The sequence below is a fragment of the Thalassophryne amazonica genome, chromosome 13 (assembly GCF_902500255.1).
Source record: "Thalassophryne amazonica chromosome 13, fThaAma1.1, whole genome shotgun sequence".
In the NCBI taxonomy this organism is placed as follows: Eukaryota; Metazoa; Chordata; class Actinopteri; order Batrachoidiformes; family Batrachoididae; genus Thalassophryne; species Thalassophryne amazonica.
Genome location: NC_047115.1, coordinates 34,944,998 through 34,961,115, shown reverse-complemented (window position 1 = coordinate 34,961,115; position 16,118 = coordinate 34,944,998). Strand labels below are relative to the sequence as shown.

The window sequence follows — 16,118 nt, the reverse complement described above, 5'->3', positions numbered from 1 at the left end:
CAGTTATATGTGTTTCACCACATTATTGGGAAAACAGAGTGAATTGTCACTGAAAATATAAGCTGCCATTCTCTGCAGGCTGAATTAGACACAGGACATCGTGGGTCCTAAAAGTGTTCCAGCCAGCACAAGCCAAAATGGTCGCATGCATTGAAGCAGAGTTAAAAATAAAAATGTATTCAAAATAGTTATCCTGAGGCGTGCAGCGGCACGTGACGGAAATAATTTTAAAATAATCATTTTTGTTTGTGTGTGCGCACACACCACACATGCATTTAGTTGAAGCATTTACAACAGCTTTTATCAGTACACAGCTGTATGGAGACTGTTAAGCAGATGCTTGGGCTCCCATGTCCAAATGTGTAAAGGTGAAGTTAAAAAAAATATATATATATATATATGATATAGATGGATGGATGGATGGATAGCTTTATTATCATTACAACGAGATTATTTGAGCTTTTTAAGATAATTAGTTAGAATTGGTTGCAAAAATAAATGACAGAATAGTCAATAATGATGACATTATCTGTCTATTGAAATTACTGTCACATAGGTTTGTTTAAAAAAAGTTTTACCCAGACTTAAAAAGTAAGATCATGGCTCACCTTGTGGGAAGTTTGAAGTGGGAGTGTCTGCTGAGTTTGGTTTCAGCTGTGTAGTTGCTATGACAATCCATGCAAATGATTTAAACATTTCATCTGTTTTCACTGCAGTCTATTATTTTAGTTTTAATTTGCGTACTGATCAAGTGGAATTACAGGGTGTACCAAAAAAGTGCCACAAAAATAAAGCCATAGAAAATCTATACAGTGGTCCCTCGCTATAACGTGGTTGACCTTTCGCGGCTTCGTGGTTTCGTGGATTTTTTTAGTGCAATTTTGCATGCTGCTTCTTCTTTTTTTAACAGCGCATTGTGTTCTGCGTCCTTATCAGGCGGGCCGGTCGCGGCACCGGTCGGCATCACCACGATTGCTCTCACTGCCTCCGATGCACTTACCGAGTCTGCGGGCTCAGTAAGCGCCGCAGCGGGCCACTCACACCACCCCCCTGTCTGCTGTGCGGAGTTGCGGCCAAAATCTGGCAACAGGTCCAGAGACTATGCTCGCTGTTTTGATGCAGAGCGCTCCAGCAGCCCGCAAGGATAGAATTCTTGCAGAAAAATCCGCAGCGCTGCATGGTCTCGGTAACCACAGCCACAGAGCTCCGTGGCCACTGAGAGAGGTTTGTATCTTTTTAATGACTTGGACTCTTTGTGGATCCTGCATCCGTCCCGCAACGGTAACACCGGAGGTAGTGAGCGCAGAAAGAGCACGCACATTGGGCCTCATGTATCAACCTTGCGTATGGCGATATTTGAGCGTATATGGGGTGTACGCCAAAACGGCCGCGCTACTTGGCATTTATCAATGTGGTCATTGGCGTACGCTGCGCTGAAAGGTCGAGAGGTGGCGTAAATTATACACCAGAATGAACCAGCGCTGGAATCCACATAAAAATGAAGATGATCAACATGATAAACAGTGCCATTATACAAATCAATGCATATGTTACATAAATAACACTTTCCTGATTATACTACATAATAATCAATACAAATCCCGCTTTTGCGGGATTGTTATGGAGCACGATCCGTGGCTACATCGCTGACTGCAAAGACAGCGCTGCACGCCCTTTTCTCCAGACTTCGAGCCTGGAGCCAGAGCAGCGCTGAGCTTAACTTTATGTGGTGTGATCGTTTTAGACTATGAAATTGATAATAACAACTGTAGTTTCGTCATTCCCTTAATTCGCCCGTGCTGCAACCAGGTTTTGTCGTCTCTGTTCGGTTGTCACAATAAAATAAATACAGAAATACATTTAAAAAATAAAGAAATCTGACAGATTAGGCGTGTCTTATTAATTGAGCGAGCAAATATCCACCAATTCGTTAGTTCTAAATGCCATCATAATTATTTATAGGAAAACTTTCTATTTTTATTTCTCAAACAAATGTTTGGGCCTGAAACAGTGGTATTATTTTCCTACTAAGGTTTGAACTTTGAGAGTGTTTACACACGAGAGAAAAGTGAGAAAATGTTCATGCCTGATTGAGAAAGTGTATAAACTGTGTAGTGAGGGGTTTTACAGCTTTGAAACGTCTATAATAATTGTAAAAAATAACGCTGCCTAACGTCGCGGTTTCGCGTATTTCGGGCTATTTTTTAGAATGTAACTCCAGCGATTAATGAGGGACCACTGTAACACTTTATTGATTATATACTACAAAACAATTGATACGACGGCCGCTTTTGACGCTCTTTTGGCACGCGTCATGATTGGTGAAGTTCTTTTTAATTGCCATCTTCCTGGCTTCCATATCGTAAAATGAGGGTGTGTCTGAAGCGGAGTCTGAATATTTATGGGCGTGTTTATTATAATTACGATCATTTCCACCCGCAAACAGTTTTTGATCTTTGGTTTCATTCTATAATACTGGACCTATTTTTCTACTAAGGTTTGAACTTTGAGAGTGTTTACACAGGAGAGAAAAGTAAGAAAATGTTAATGCCTGTTTGAGAAAAGTGTATAAAGTGTGTAGTGAGGGGTTTTACAGCCTTGAAACGTATAAAGTGCCTTGGGGCAACTGTTTGTTGTGATTTGGCGCTATATAAATTGATTTGATTTGATTTAAAACGTCTATAATAAAAATAACGCTGACTACTTCGCAGATTTCGCCTATTGCGGGTTATTTTTAGAACGTAACTCCCGCAATAAACGAGGGACCACTGTACACGTTTGTGTACTGATATTTGTCATATGTCATCTTGAAGCACATCTGATGGAATTTTATCTCTGGTGTTTATTTCTAATTTCACCTCAGTTTGTAAGCGTTTTGGCATTCACAAGATGTGCTCAATATGTGTACCGCTCCTCTGTTTTGGCCAGATCTCCCTTTGTTAACATTGTGCACAGTTCTGTCAGTTTGAAACTTCTTTACAATCCTCCATATTGTCTTTCTGTCTGGAGCTTTTCTAATTCCAAAATGACATTGATATTGTAATTGGGTTTGCATGATCGATTTGGTCTCAAAGTAGAATTCCACCAGTTTCTCTTTTTTGCTCGATTGTAAGATCGATTCTATTTTGAGACTGATCATTGGATCAGTCTCAAACTACATCAGAAGAAATTCCTCACTTATATATTGATGTCTGTGGGGAAAAAAAACAGAATTCAGATTAGCTATTGCAGAATTAAATGATTTTTTTGGGGAGGCACATTTTGGGGGACACCTTGTAGTTGCTTTTTGTTTCTACATGTTTGTACATGATGTTTGTCATATTTCTTACTTCTACTTTCAGCTGCTTCTGATAGGGGTCACCAGAATGTTTATATATGACAGCCCTTTAATGTCTCTTCCGTGTTTAGGTTTAAAGCTATGAGCTACCCTGGATACCCCCCTCAGGCAGGTGGCTACCCTCCACAACCTGGGGCTTACCCACCTCAGGCTGGAGGTTACCCTCCCCAAGCTGGCATGTATCCTCAGCCTGGCGGCTATCCTCCCCAGCCTGGCGGCTATCCTCCCCAGCCTGGCGGCTATCCTCCCCAGCCTGGCAGCTATCCTCCTCAACCTGGTGGCTATCCTCCCCAGCCTGGCGGCTATCCTCCCCAGCCAGGTGCTTATCCCCCACAACCTGGTGCTTATCCTCCACAGGGAGGAGGATATCCACAGGCACCACCACCAGGTAAGTCATAATCAAAACGCAATCAAAGCTACAATAAATATGCTATGGAACAGAAAAAAATCAGACTGAGTACAATTATAAGCATTTCAACATCTTTGTTGCAAAAGTGATGGCAAACCCTTGCTTATATCCCCATCACATTAGAGGCTGAATGAGCCCGAATCCTATCCAATTGAAAATTTGACTTACATTCGGGAGGTGTCGCGGTGCATTTGCGGCCGTCGGACAGCATACTGAGCAGCAGTCTAAACAGTCGGACAAAGTCAGGCAGCTGCCTTGAATGTTTTCCTCATGTTCAAAACATTTGTGGCGCAAAGTAGAAAAACTGCGGAACGCTGTCGATGTGCCGTCTGACTGCATTCTAAACAATCAGATGGCGTGAAAACTGTATTTGTGACATTCTGCTCATGTTTGGGGGGTATTTAATGTATTTAATAGACATTTAATGTTAAAACTAACAGACTTTTTTGTGTTTGTGCAAATATTTACTCATTTTGAAATGGATGCCTGCAACACATTTCAAAAAAGCTGGGACAGTGGCAACAAAAGACCGAGAAAGTTGATGAATGCTCAAAGAACACCTGTTTTGAACATTCCACAGGGGAACAGGTTCATTGGAAACAGGTGAGTGTCATGATTGGGTATAAAAGAAGCATCCCCAAAAGACTCAGCCATTCACAAGCAAAGATGGGGCGAGGATCACCACTTTGTGAACAACTGCGTGATAAAATAGTCCAACAGTTTAAGAACAATGTTTCTCAATGTTCAGTTGCAAGGAATTTAGGGATTCCATCATCTATAGTCTATAATATAATTAGAAGATTCAGAGAATCTGGAGAATTTACAGAATCTGGAGAACTTTTATACACGTAAGCGGCAGGCCGAAAACCAACATTGAATGCCGGTGACCTTCAATCCCTCAGGCGGCACTGCATTAAAAAACCGGCATCATTGTGTAAAGGATCTTACCACGTGGGCTCAAGAACACTTCAGAAAACCATTAACTGTGTCAGTTAACAAAGTTCGTGGCTACATCTACAAATGCAAGTTAAAACTCTACCCTGGAAAGCAAAAGCCACACAACAACATCTGGAAATGCCGCTGCCTTCTGTGGGCGCGAGCTCATTTGAAATGGACCGACGCAAAGTGGAAAAGTGTGCTGTGGTCTGATGAGTCCACATTTCAGACTGTTTTTGGAAATCATGGACGTCGTGTCCTCCGGACAAAAGAGGAAAAAGACCATCCAGAATGTTACCAGCGCAAAGTTTAAAAGCCAGCATCTGTGATGGTATGGGGGTGTGTTAGTGGCCATGGCATGGGCAACTTACACGTCTGTGATGGCACCATCAATGCTGAAAGGTACGTCCAGGTTTTGGAGCAACACATGCTGCCATCCAAGCAACATCTTTTTCAGGGACGTCCCTGCTTATTTCAGCGAGACAGTGCCAAGCCACATTCTATACGTGTTACAACAGCATGGCTTTGTAGTAAAAGAGTGCGGGTACTAGACTGGCCTGCCTGCAGCCCAGACCTATCGCCCATTGAAAATGTGTGGCGCATTATGAAGCCCAAAATATGACAACGGAGACCCCGGACTGTTGAACAACTGAAGTCATACATCAAGCAAGAATGGTAAAGAAGTCCACCTACACAGCTTCAACAATTAGTGTCCTCAGTTCCCAAATGCTTATTGAGTGTTGTTAGAAGGAAAGGCGATGTAACACAGTGGTAAACATACCACTGTCCCAGCTTTTTCGAAACGTGTTGCAGGCATCCATTTCAAAATGAGCAAATACTTGCACAAAAACAAAGTTTATCAGTTTGAACATTAAATATCTTGTCTTTGTGGTGTATTCAATTGACTATAGTTTGAAGAGGATTCAACCTATATTCTGTTATTTACATTTTCTACAACATCCCAACTTCATTGGAATTGGGGTTGTACAATGTTCACTTGGCTTTTCAGACTGGTTTGGTTTGCCAACTGCTGAGATAATTATTTCAGTCTGCCACTCTCTTTGTAGATGATTTGTTTTACATTGTTTGAATTTCTTTAAATGCCTACAGCCTTTGTGTTTGTTCTTTATTCCTTTGTTTTAGGTGCATAAAGCTTGTCTCTGTGTACTCTGTGTTGTTGATTGCGAGCAGGTCATGCAGAGGATTAAAAACTGAAAGAATAATTAAAATTATAAATGCTAAATTTGTTGTAAAAACAAAATGATCTTATCAGCATACTCTTGCATATGTAGTATAAATAGTGGTCAGTATCTCAGCATGCTGCGCAATGAATCATTGGTATGCTCAAAGGTCATTCATGATAAATTTGACCATAAGCGGTAAACTGCCAATGTTTTGACAGTGACGTAGAAAGGATCCACGCATAAAGCGATGGAAAACTTGATTTAGAACACAATTTTTGACAGGACAGATGAACCTGATGATTTGGGGATGAGTTTGGCTGATTTTCTCCGATGGACAGTGGTGAATTTAAATGCATTTTTGAAGAAAGAAGGAAAAGAAAAGTGGCACGAGCGTTCATGAAATGAACATGGTAAACTTGCTGGTCTCTGAACAAGTTGTCCAGCAAAACCAGGCATATTATGAATCACTACTTAGGACCAATGAGGGGATTTTTGCAAATTCATTAAAATAAAAAAACTAAGAAATCACATCGACATAAGTATGCACCACCTTTGACATGAAGCTCAAAATTGAGCTCAGGTGCATCCTGTTTCCACTGATCACTGTTGAGATGATTCTATAGCTTAATTGGAGTCCATCTGGGGTAAATTCAGTTGATTGGACATGATTTTGAAAGAGACACACCTGTCTACATATAAGGTCCTACAGTTGACAGTGGATGTTAAAGCACGAACCAAGCATGAAGTAAAAAAAAAACTGTCTCTTGACCTCTGAGACAGGATTGTGTCAAGGCATAAATCCTGGGAAGTATACAGAAACATTTCTGCTGCTTTGAAGATTCCAGTAAGCACAGTGACCTCTATCACCCGTAAATGGAAGACATTCAGATTCACCAAGACTCTTCGTAGAGCTGGATGCCTGTCTAAACTGAGCGGTCAGGGGAGAAGAGTTTTAGTCAGGGAGGTGACCAAGAACCCTATGGTGACTCTGTCAGAGCTCCAGCGTTCTTCTGTGGAGAGAGGGGAACCTTTCAGAAGGACAACCATCTCTGCAGCAATCCACCAATCAGGCTTGTATGGTAGAGTGGCCAGACGAAAGCCGCTCCTTAGTAAAAGGCACATTGCAGCCTGCCTGGAGTTTGCCAAAAGGCACCTGAAGGACTGTCAAACCATCTGTGCCAGTTGGCAGTGTGAATACCAACACACATTCGCTAAAAGTGCTGAATCACTTAACAAACAGAATTTTCAGTTTTCAAATTGCCTTTTTTTACAAATGAAAAAAAAGAGATTTACAAATACAGATTTATTGGTAAAAACCAACACACACGTTACAGTAACGTGTGGTGGTTTTTTTACACATACCGACCAACTTTCCCATCATGCTTTTTGCCATGTGTGTCTGTAAAATGCTAAAACCTTCAAAATTAGTCCATTACTTTAAAAATAAAACATATAGCTGATATTTTCACTTTGTGAGTGACGTTAATTTCAATACCATGTCCGGAATTAGTTTGTTTAAAATTTTAACCATAAGTCAAAACTGTCATGCTGTGCGTGATTCCTGTGATACGTCTGTATGGGTGTGAAAATAAATAATCTTTTTTTTCTCCCCCTCTTCCTTTCTTTCTGGTTGCCAGCTCTCCTCTGCTGGCAGAGGATTGAGCTCTACCTCGCATAGCTGTTTGTCTGCTTCAAAACATGTAATAGGCAGGCACTAAAATGGATGATTTCAGGCTTTACAAATGTGTTTAATCGTGAAGCTTTATTCACTATGCCCGTAAAAGTATGATAGTGGTTAATTAGTTAATTGGTCCGTTGATGGTTTTTAAAGTTAGCCGAAAAGCTAAGCAGCTAACAGAAAGTTAGCTTCGCTAATTAGTGGTTATCAGATTAGCGAAACTGTGCCCACCACTGTACACACACACACACACACACACACGTTTGTGTATGTACACTCAACAAAAATATAAATGCAACACTTTTGGTTTTGCTCCCATTTTGTATGAGATGAACTCAAAGATCTAAAACTTTTTCCACATATACAATATCACCATTTCCCTCAAATATTGTTCGCAAACCAGTCTAAATCTGTGATAGTGAGCACTTCTCCTTTGCTGAGATAATCCATCCCACCTCACAGGTGTGCCATATCAAGATGCTGATTAGACACCATGATTAGTGCACAGGTGTGCCTTAGACTGTCCACAATAAAAGTCCACTCTGAAAGGTGCAGTTTTGTTTTATTGGGGGGGATACCAGTCAGTATCTGGTGTGACCACCATTTGCCTCATGCAGTGCAACACATCTCCTTCGCATAGAGTTGATCAGGTTGTCAATTGTGGCCTGTGGAATGTTGGTCCACTCCTCTTCAATGGCTGTGCGAAGTTGAAGTTGCTGGATATTGGCAAGAACTGGTACACGCTGTCGTATACGCCGGTCCAGAGCATCCCAAACATGCTCAATGGGTGACATGTCCGGTGAGTATGCCGGCCATGCAAGAACTGGGACATTTTCAGCTTCCAAGAATTGTGTACAGATCCTTGCAACATGGGGCCGTGCATTATCCTGCTGCAACATGAGGTGATGTTCTTGGATGTATGGCACAACAATGGGCCTCAGGATCTCGTCACGGTATCTCTGTGCATTCAAAATGCCATCAATAAAATGCACGTGTTCTTCGTCCATAACAGACGCCTGCCCATACCATAACCCCACCGCCACCATGGGCCACTCGATCCACAACATTGACATCAGAAAACCGCTCACCCACACGACGCCACACACGCTGTCTGCCATCTGCCCTGGACAGTGTGAACCGGGATTCATCCGTGAAGAGAACACCTCTCCAACGTGCCAAACGCCAGCGAATGTGAGCATTTGCCCACTCAAGTCGGTTACGATGACGAACTGGAGTCAGGTCGAGACCCTGATGAGGACGACGAGCATGCAGATGAGCTTCCCTGAGACGGTTTCTGACAGTTTGTGCAGAAATTCTTTGGTTATGCAAACCGATTGTTTCAGCAGCTGTTCGAGTGGCTGGTCTCAGACGATCTTGGAGGTGAACATGCTGGATGTGGAGGTCCTGGGCTGGTGTGGTTACACGTGGTCTGCGGTTGTGAGGCTGGTTGGATGTACTGCCAAATTCTCTGAAACGCCTTTGGAGACGGCTTATGGTAGAGAAATGAACATTCAATACACGAGCAACAGCTCTGGTTGACATTCCTGCTGTCAGCATGCCAATTGCACGCTCCCTCAAATCTTGCGACATCTGTGGCATTGTGCTGTGTGATAAAACTGCACCTTTCAGAGTGGCCTTTTATTGTGGGCAGTCTAAGGCACACCTGTGCACTAATCATGGTGTCTAATCAGCATCTTGATATGGCACACCTGTGAGGTGGGATGGATTATCTCAGCAAAGGGGAAGTGCTCACTATCACAGATTTAGACTGGTTTGTGAACAATATTTGAGGGAAATGGTGATATTGTGTATGTGGAAAAAGTTTTAGATCTTTGAGTTCATCTCATACAAAATGGGAGCAAAACCAAAAGTGTTGCGTTTATGTTTTTGTTGAATGTGTGTATGTATGTGTATGTATGTATATATATATATATATATATATATATATATATATATATATATATATATATATATACTTACTATGTTGTCATTACAGGGTGTTATGAGTAGAATTTTGAAGGCCAAAATGAATTTACTCCATTTTGGAATAAGGCTGTACATAACAAAATGGAAAAAGTGAAGCACTGTGAATACTTTAGGGATCTACTGTATAAATTTGTATCAGTTTGACACAGACTTGTCTCTTTACACTTCAAGGGAGCATTGGCGTATTGGCAATATTTTGGCTTAGTTTTGGGACAGTGTGAGTGAAAGTTGGGTGTTCCTTTGTTCACAGTTTGGCCTTCAGTTAACCGCTGGCAGGGTAGATAGGATGTTGGACTCAGTGTGTTATGATGCTTGTCTTAGGATTCAGGGACATGGGTGAGCCAGCATTGTCATTACCAAAGGCAACAGATATCATGAGACTTAAAGTTAACAGAGTGGAATTTATACCCTTAAAACAAACATACTTGTGCTGTTGCTAAGAGAAGGTAGTCTCACAGTCCAGCTTTAACATACCAGTCCCATTGTCTGTAGTGGACTCTTATACATAACTGATTAGTAGATAGAATGTGTGGACCACTAAATTTCATGTTTTATTTGTCTGATATTGATGGAAAAAATTATTTTTGTAACATAATATGTCTTTGTTTTCTGCTGCAGGCAGCTGGGGAGGTGGCCCTGTTGTTGGTTATCCCTCCGTAGCTCCTAATAACGTACCCAACCCTGGATTCAATCCTGCAATGGTATGTTTAGCTTAAAACCCAACGTTACTACACATTTAAAAAAAAATGTCTGTAATTGACAATCAGAATGCTGTGTTGACTGTTCCAGTTAGAATTAGTTACACAGGTATTAATGGAATATCACATCCTTTCATGTCACGGTAAGAGTTGTCTAAAGTCTGCATGAGGAAATCTTCAGCATTTAAATTTTCATTGTGCGCTTCTCTTTTTAGTTCCTTGCATGAGTAAAACAGTGTTTAACTTGATGAGTCACTCTTTTTCATGCTTCTAATCCCTGACCTTTTGCCACTTTCACCCCATTTACTTTTTTGATTCCTTATCTTTTGTATGTTGTACTTTCCAGTGCCTCATCAGATACTGTATCCACATTCATATTTCATAATGTAGCATGGCCAAGCTCTAGTAATCATTCAAAATATCTGGAACACCAATTTGACTATGAAATTCGTTTGAAATTTATTTACACACATTGATAGTTATGATTATATACCAGGTCAACCATATATACACCAGGTCAAAAAAAGTGACATGACCAACAACTATTTGCATAAAGTAATCTTCAGGGATCTATGAACAGTTTATGGGATGCCAGTCTTTTTAAACCACAGGCCAGCCACATCTCTGCTGTCATGGGGGGTTATTCTCTAAACCCATCCATGTTCACCCAAGTTCCTGGGGTGTACCCACCTGCTACTCTACATGGGGGGTATGGTACTCCCTTCCCTAACCAACAGTCATATGGCCTGTACCCACAGTCAGGAGGGACCATGCCTCAACCTCCAACCCAAGGAATGGGATACCCCGGTCAGCCAGGCCAAACGATGCCTGGATACCCCAGTGCACCATCACCCAATCCTCCGGCGGCCGGTTTTGGAGCAGCACCAGCACCAATGCCAGGGTACCCATCACAGTTTCCAGCCATGCCTGGCTATGGAGCATCAGCCATGCCAGTAGCTCCAACTTTCAATGTAAGAAATGCATAATGTTTTATTTCCTTACACCATATTTACTTATATGTCTATACTTCTCTATTCAGAATCAGATTTATTGGCCAAGTAAGTCAGCACATACAAGGAATTTAACTCTGGTTGTACTTGTTCAAAGTATTATATCACAAACTAGACCACTAGGCATAAATGGGACAAGAATGTGGTCACGAATAATAATAAAATGACTGCAGTTTGGACCGTCAATTGTGATGGTATGGTAATAGTGTGCACAGGTAGATACCATGTACAGTATGCATTTTACAAAGTGTAAAAGAAGTGTAATCAGAATAAAGTGCAATTAAAGAAGAACTATGCAACTTTGGTCAGTTTTTAGCTATTTTGTCTGGTTTTATTTAGTTGCATTTTTCTCTATGGAGCTCCCCCTACAGCCTGGGAGTACATATGCTACAAAACTGTCATTAACAACCTTACTGGTGGTGGCCCTCTCCCCAACTGTCCATGTGCATTTATTTACAATGGAACCATGTCTGGAAAATCCACAGAAATAAACAGTTCTTCTCGATACTTGAGATCAAGTGGAGGGCTTTCTCGTTGTCTGCATGTTTGTTTACTCTTTATATCCTGTGGCTGTCCAATGGTTCTGGGATTCTGATTGGACAACAGGCTGTCCAATGGTTCTGGAATTCTGATTGGACGATACTCTGGCTCGGAGTGTGAGAGAGGACTGTCACAGCTGAAGAAAACAGACAGCGGCTGTGTGTTTTTTTTGTTTGTTTGTTTGTTTGTTTTTGTTTGTTTTTTTTGTAATTTTGGATCTCTTCATTGCCCTGTCTGATGAGACACGGTGGAGTTATTTGATGTCCTGACACTGCCCGAACACTGAGTAAATATGATGTCATGCTTTCAGACCAATGCAAACTGGTCAAATACAGCTTCTCCCAGCAGCAAGAATTCCAGGTCTGTATCTGTGTTGTACCCTTCTTTATCTTTCAGCTTTTCTATTCCAAGAAACCCCAACCAAGGTTTGCCCACGTGTGTGTGTGACCCCATGCTCGGTCATACACTCTTTTTCTCTTCCTTGCTTCCTCTGACAGTATTTTCTTTGCTTTTTTGCCAGCTCTGCCATGATGATAAACATCTAAGAAATAAAGTATTTGGTGGCTTATTCTTATAGCTGCTAGCTCACCAATTCCTCAATAGGAGTGTTTACTTGTTGTAGTAGTGCCATAAAGCAGTCTGTGTTGTTCACGAGACCCGAGACATGTTCTAAGGATAGCGGGTTGACATCCCTGAAGTTGTAAGGCTGGTCTTCTGCTACGAGAGCCTTGGTGGAGGGGAGAGAGTCCCCATTCTCCCCAAAACAAGTCACTTAGTGATTACAATTACTCCCAAACTGTAAAATTAAGGTTAAAATGTTGCATAGTTCCCCTTTAATTATAACAGCGCAGTGAAGTTAGTGACAGTATAAGATGTGTAAATTGAATGTGCAATGACGGTAGTATAAAGTGGGTGGATGGAGGATAGTGAGTGTGTACATTGCGTGTTATACAGAGCTTTATGTAGCAATTTACCTGTGCGGATTCTGAGGAGAGTTTGTTGTATGTGTTGTAGCCAGAGGTTTATGTGTCACAAATGGTATATTTAACTGTTCGCTAGAGTAATGGCCGGATGAAACTGTTCCTATGTCAAGTCATCATGGCGTACAGTGTCCTGAAGCTCATCCAAAGGACAGAAGTTCAAAGAAGTTATGACCAGGGTGCGATGGGTCTGCAGTGATGCTTTCTGCTGTTTCTCACTCTGCAGTTGTGCAAGTCTTGGATGCAGCTTAGCACCAGTGAGCCTTTCTGCAGACCTGATTGTCTGTTGCAGACATTTTCTTTCCCATTTGGTTACTGAACCAAACCAGATGATAATGGACGTGCATCAAACATACTGTATTGCTCCTGTGTAAAACTGGACCATTCGTTCCTGGGGTAGACTAAACTTACTGAGCTGCCTCAGGAAATGCATCCTCTATTGGTTCTTCTTGGTGGATGGGTGTGTTTGCTGTCCACTTCAGGACCTGGGAGATGGTGGATTCCAGAAACCTGAATGTTTCCATCATGGACCACAGTGTTATTGAGGTTGGTGGTGGGGGGCTTCTCCTGAAGTCCACTGTCATCTCCAAAGCTTTTTGTATCTTCAGCTCCAGGTTGATGAGACACCACCAGAGGACCAGCAATTCACTCTTCCCATCTGTAGGCAGACTCGTCCCCATCTTGGATGGGGCTGATGTTTAACAGCTAAGTCATTTAATGTGCAGTCGTTTTTATAAAGGGAGAAGAGCAGTGGGGTAAACACTCACCCCAGGGGAGCACTGGTGCTGGTTGTCCGGGTTCTGGATGTGAATTTTCCTAGCCTTGCTGCACCTCCTGCCTCCTGTCCATCAGGTAGTTAGTGATCCACTGACAGATGGGGGCTGGCACAGTGAGCTGAGTCAGTTTGGAGTGGACGACTTCATTGACGATGGTGTTGAATGCAGCACTGACGTCCACAGACAAGATCCCAGCATATGTCAGAGTCAAGTTGTTCCAGGATTTGATGCCAACCCATTGTTGGCCGCATCTCTAACTGACCTGTTTGCCCGATAGGTGACCTGCACAGGATCCAGTTAGGGGTCCTGCGATGACCTTCAGGTGGTTCAACACCAGTCTTTCAAAGGATTTTGTGGCCAAAGACGTCAGAGCAACAGGCCTATAGTCATTTAATCCTGAGATGGAGGATTTCTTGGGAACTGGTATGATTGTGCAGCGTTTGAAGCACGATGGGACTTCACACAGCTCTAGTGATCTGTTGAAGATCTGGGTCCGTCTACACCAGAAAACACCTTACGTGTTTGGCTCTGTATGTGTGTTTGTAGTGAAGATGGCACTCTGCGCAGTGGCTGGCTATGTGTGTAAGCCGCCACTTCACTCAACAGAAAAACGAGCATGTGCTTCTTAGATGGCATGTTAACACTATCATCACTATGTGATGGTAGCGATTTCTAAAAGATGGTGTCATTTTCAAGATGTGAACAATTAAATCTATCGTGAGTCACTGCTTTAAGGCACTCTCCTTGGTCACGTCATTGGTCACAGTTAGAAATAAAAATAAATTGCTACTTTGTATTAATCTGCATATTGCAAACCAGCTTTGGGGGTGTTTCCCACCACCTACTACATCATAGTGATTTAAATCATAGTATTAGTGATTCTGAGTCAATACAATACCGAACGTCAAACAATAACTTGAAAAGTAAAGTAAAGCATACAATTAATATCAACACTGTCAGGACACAGCACAAGTTTGATAGTTTGAGCACAGTCCTACTGCACTTTTAAAAGATTGACTTTATACAAACATTGACTGACTGAACCTTCAGCAATGCTATAGCCTATGACTATGAAACTTAGTTTATTTTTTAAAACTTACGTGACAATCTAGCAACATCATTAATTATTTTACCTTCTGCGTTTGGTATGTGTACAACATTTCCTGATGAAGATGAATAAATACTGGGTGTAGAAAAAATGTAAACACACTGTTAGAATCAGGGTGGTTGGAGGCTATAAATGAACAACAGCACTCAGACTGCATAACTCTGTTAAGGTAAAAACACTTACAAATAACTACAGGGCAAAAATGTTTTAAGTACGTGGTGGTTTAACGCTATAAAATTCATACTCTGCATGCTGTAGTTTTATTTATAGCTTAAAACCACTGTGTTGACGCACTGATTCCATTCATTAATTTTCTATACCTGCTTACTCCAGTTAAGGGTCACAGAGGTGCTGGAGCCTTTCCCAGCAGTCATAGGGCGGGATGTTGGGTACACCCTGGACAGGGCGCCAGTCTATCGTAGGGTCTCGTATAGACAAACAATTCACATGCACACCCAAGGTCAGTTTAAAGTTTCCAATTTATCTAACCTGCATGTCTTTGGAGGTGGGAGGAAGCTGGAGCACCCGAAGGGAACCCATGCAAACACAGGGAGAACATGCAAACTCCACACAGAAAGGCCACAGGTGGGAATTTTTTTTTTTTTTTTTTTTTTTATACAAAACTCAACCTGGTAACTTGTTCACCTGGGCAAAGATGGATATCTGCTATAAAGTATTAAATTAATTGAACTTTTTTTTTTAACCATTTCAATGTAGTGTTTTAAAATGCAATAAAACTTTGCATTTTGTGTTGCTGTTTCAGAAAGGATTCAGGGGAACAATCAAGGACTTTCCTGGAGCCGATCCACTCAAAGATGTGGAGGTCTTGAGGAAGGCCATGAAGGGCTTTGGTAAGTGATGTGTGTTAATGTTTGTTGGTTAAATTGTAGTGCATGTTGTCTTTGAAATGGTGTAAATTGTATTTTCCTTGGGGCTTCAGCCTTAAACAACTTATAGACTGATTGAAAGTTGGTGTTTTTTTACATCCATTGTGTCAAAACTGATGGCTGTCAAATTATTGACAAACCTAATGGTACATAAACTGACTGTTCAAAACTTAGTGAAGCCACAGGGGTAAGAAGAATGGTGAACAAACAAAAGTTGGAGTTAAGATATTAGTGATCAGAAATAAACATATATATTGTCTCTACAGGAACTGATGAGCAGGCCATTATCGACTTACTGGGGAGTCGATCCAACAAGCAGCGCGTGGAATTACTCCGAGCTTACAAAACATCGTATGGGAAGGTGTCATAATTTTTATGTAATGTCAATGTAATAAGCTATGTAATTTTCTTATTGGAAGAAAGTATCTACTTAATAAGGTTTGTTTACTTGTACAAAACAAATACCATTTATTAATCTAGTGTTAACGCATGCCTTGCTGTCCATTATGTGGTGATTTTGATATGTACACAACAGATGCTAAAGCTGCTTGGTCTTCAGTTGATGTTGCACGTTATTACAAATATATTT

General features: G+C 41.5%; 2 protein-coding genes across 6 annotated transcripts in view; one reads left to right on the top strand and one right to left on the bottom strand.

Annotated features, from left to right (window-relative positions):
* The window catches only part of zcchc24 (zinc finger, CCHC domain containing 24), a 122,718-nt gene extending 115,218 nt beyond the window's left edge, over positions 1-7,500 (bottom strand). The window contains exon 1 of the mRNA XM_034185448.1: positions 7,465-7,500. The gene's annotated coding sequence lies outside the window, so the exon portion shown is untranslated. The remainder of the gene's footprint in view (positions 1-7,464) is intronic.
* Positions 1-16,118, top strand: part of anxa11a (annexin A11a) — a 41,362-nt gene that overhangs the window by 3,868 nt on the left and 21,376 nt on the right. For 3 of the 5 annotated variants that reach the window (XR_004564630.1, XM_034185444.1, XM_034185445.1), the window contains exons 2-6: positions 3,409-3,725; positions 10,149-10,231; positions 10,840-11,199; positions 15,406-15,493; positions 15,796-15,890. Coding sequence is in view for 4 of the 5 variants with exons in the window: in XM_034185444.1 (XP_034041335.1) it covers positions 3,419-3,725; positions 10,149-10,231; positions 10,840-11,199; positions 15,406-15,493; positions 15,796-15,890 (933 nt within the window). In the remaining variant the exon portion in view is untranslated. The remainder of the gene's footprint in view (positions 1-3,408; positions 3,726-10,148; positions 10,232-10,839; positions 11,200-15,405; positions 15,494-15,795; positions 15,891-16,118) is intronic. The other 2 variants (XM_034185446.1, XM_034185447.1) reach the window with 2 other exon arrangements.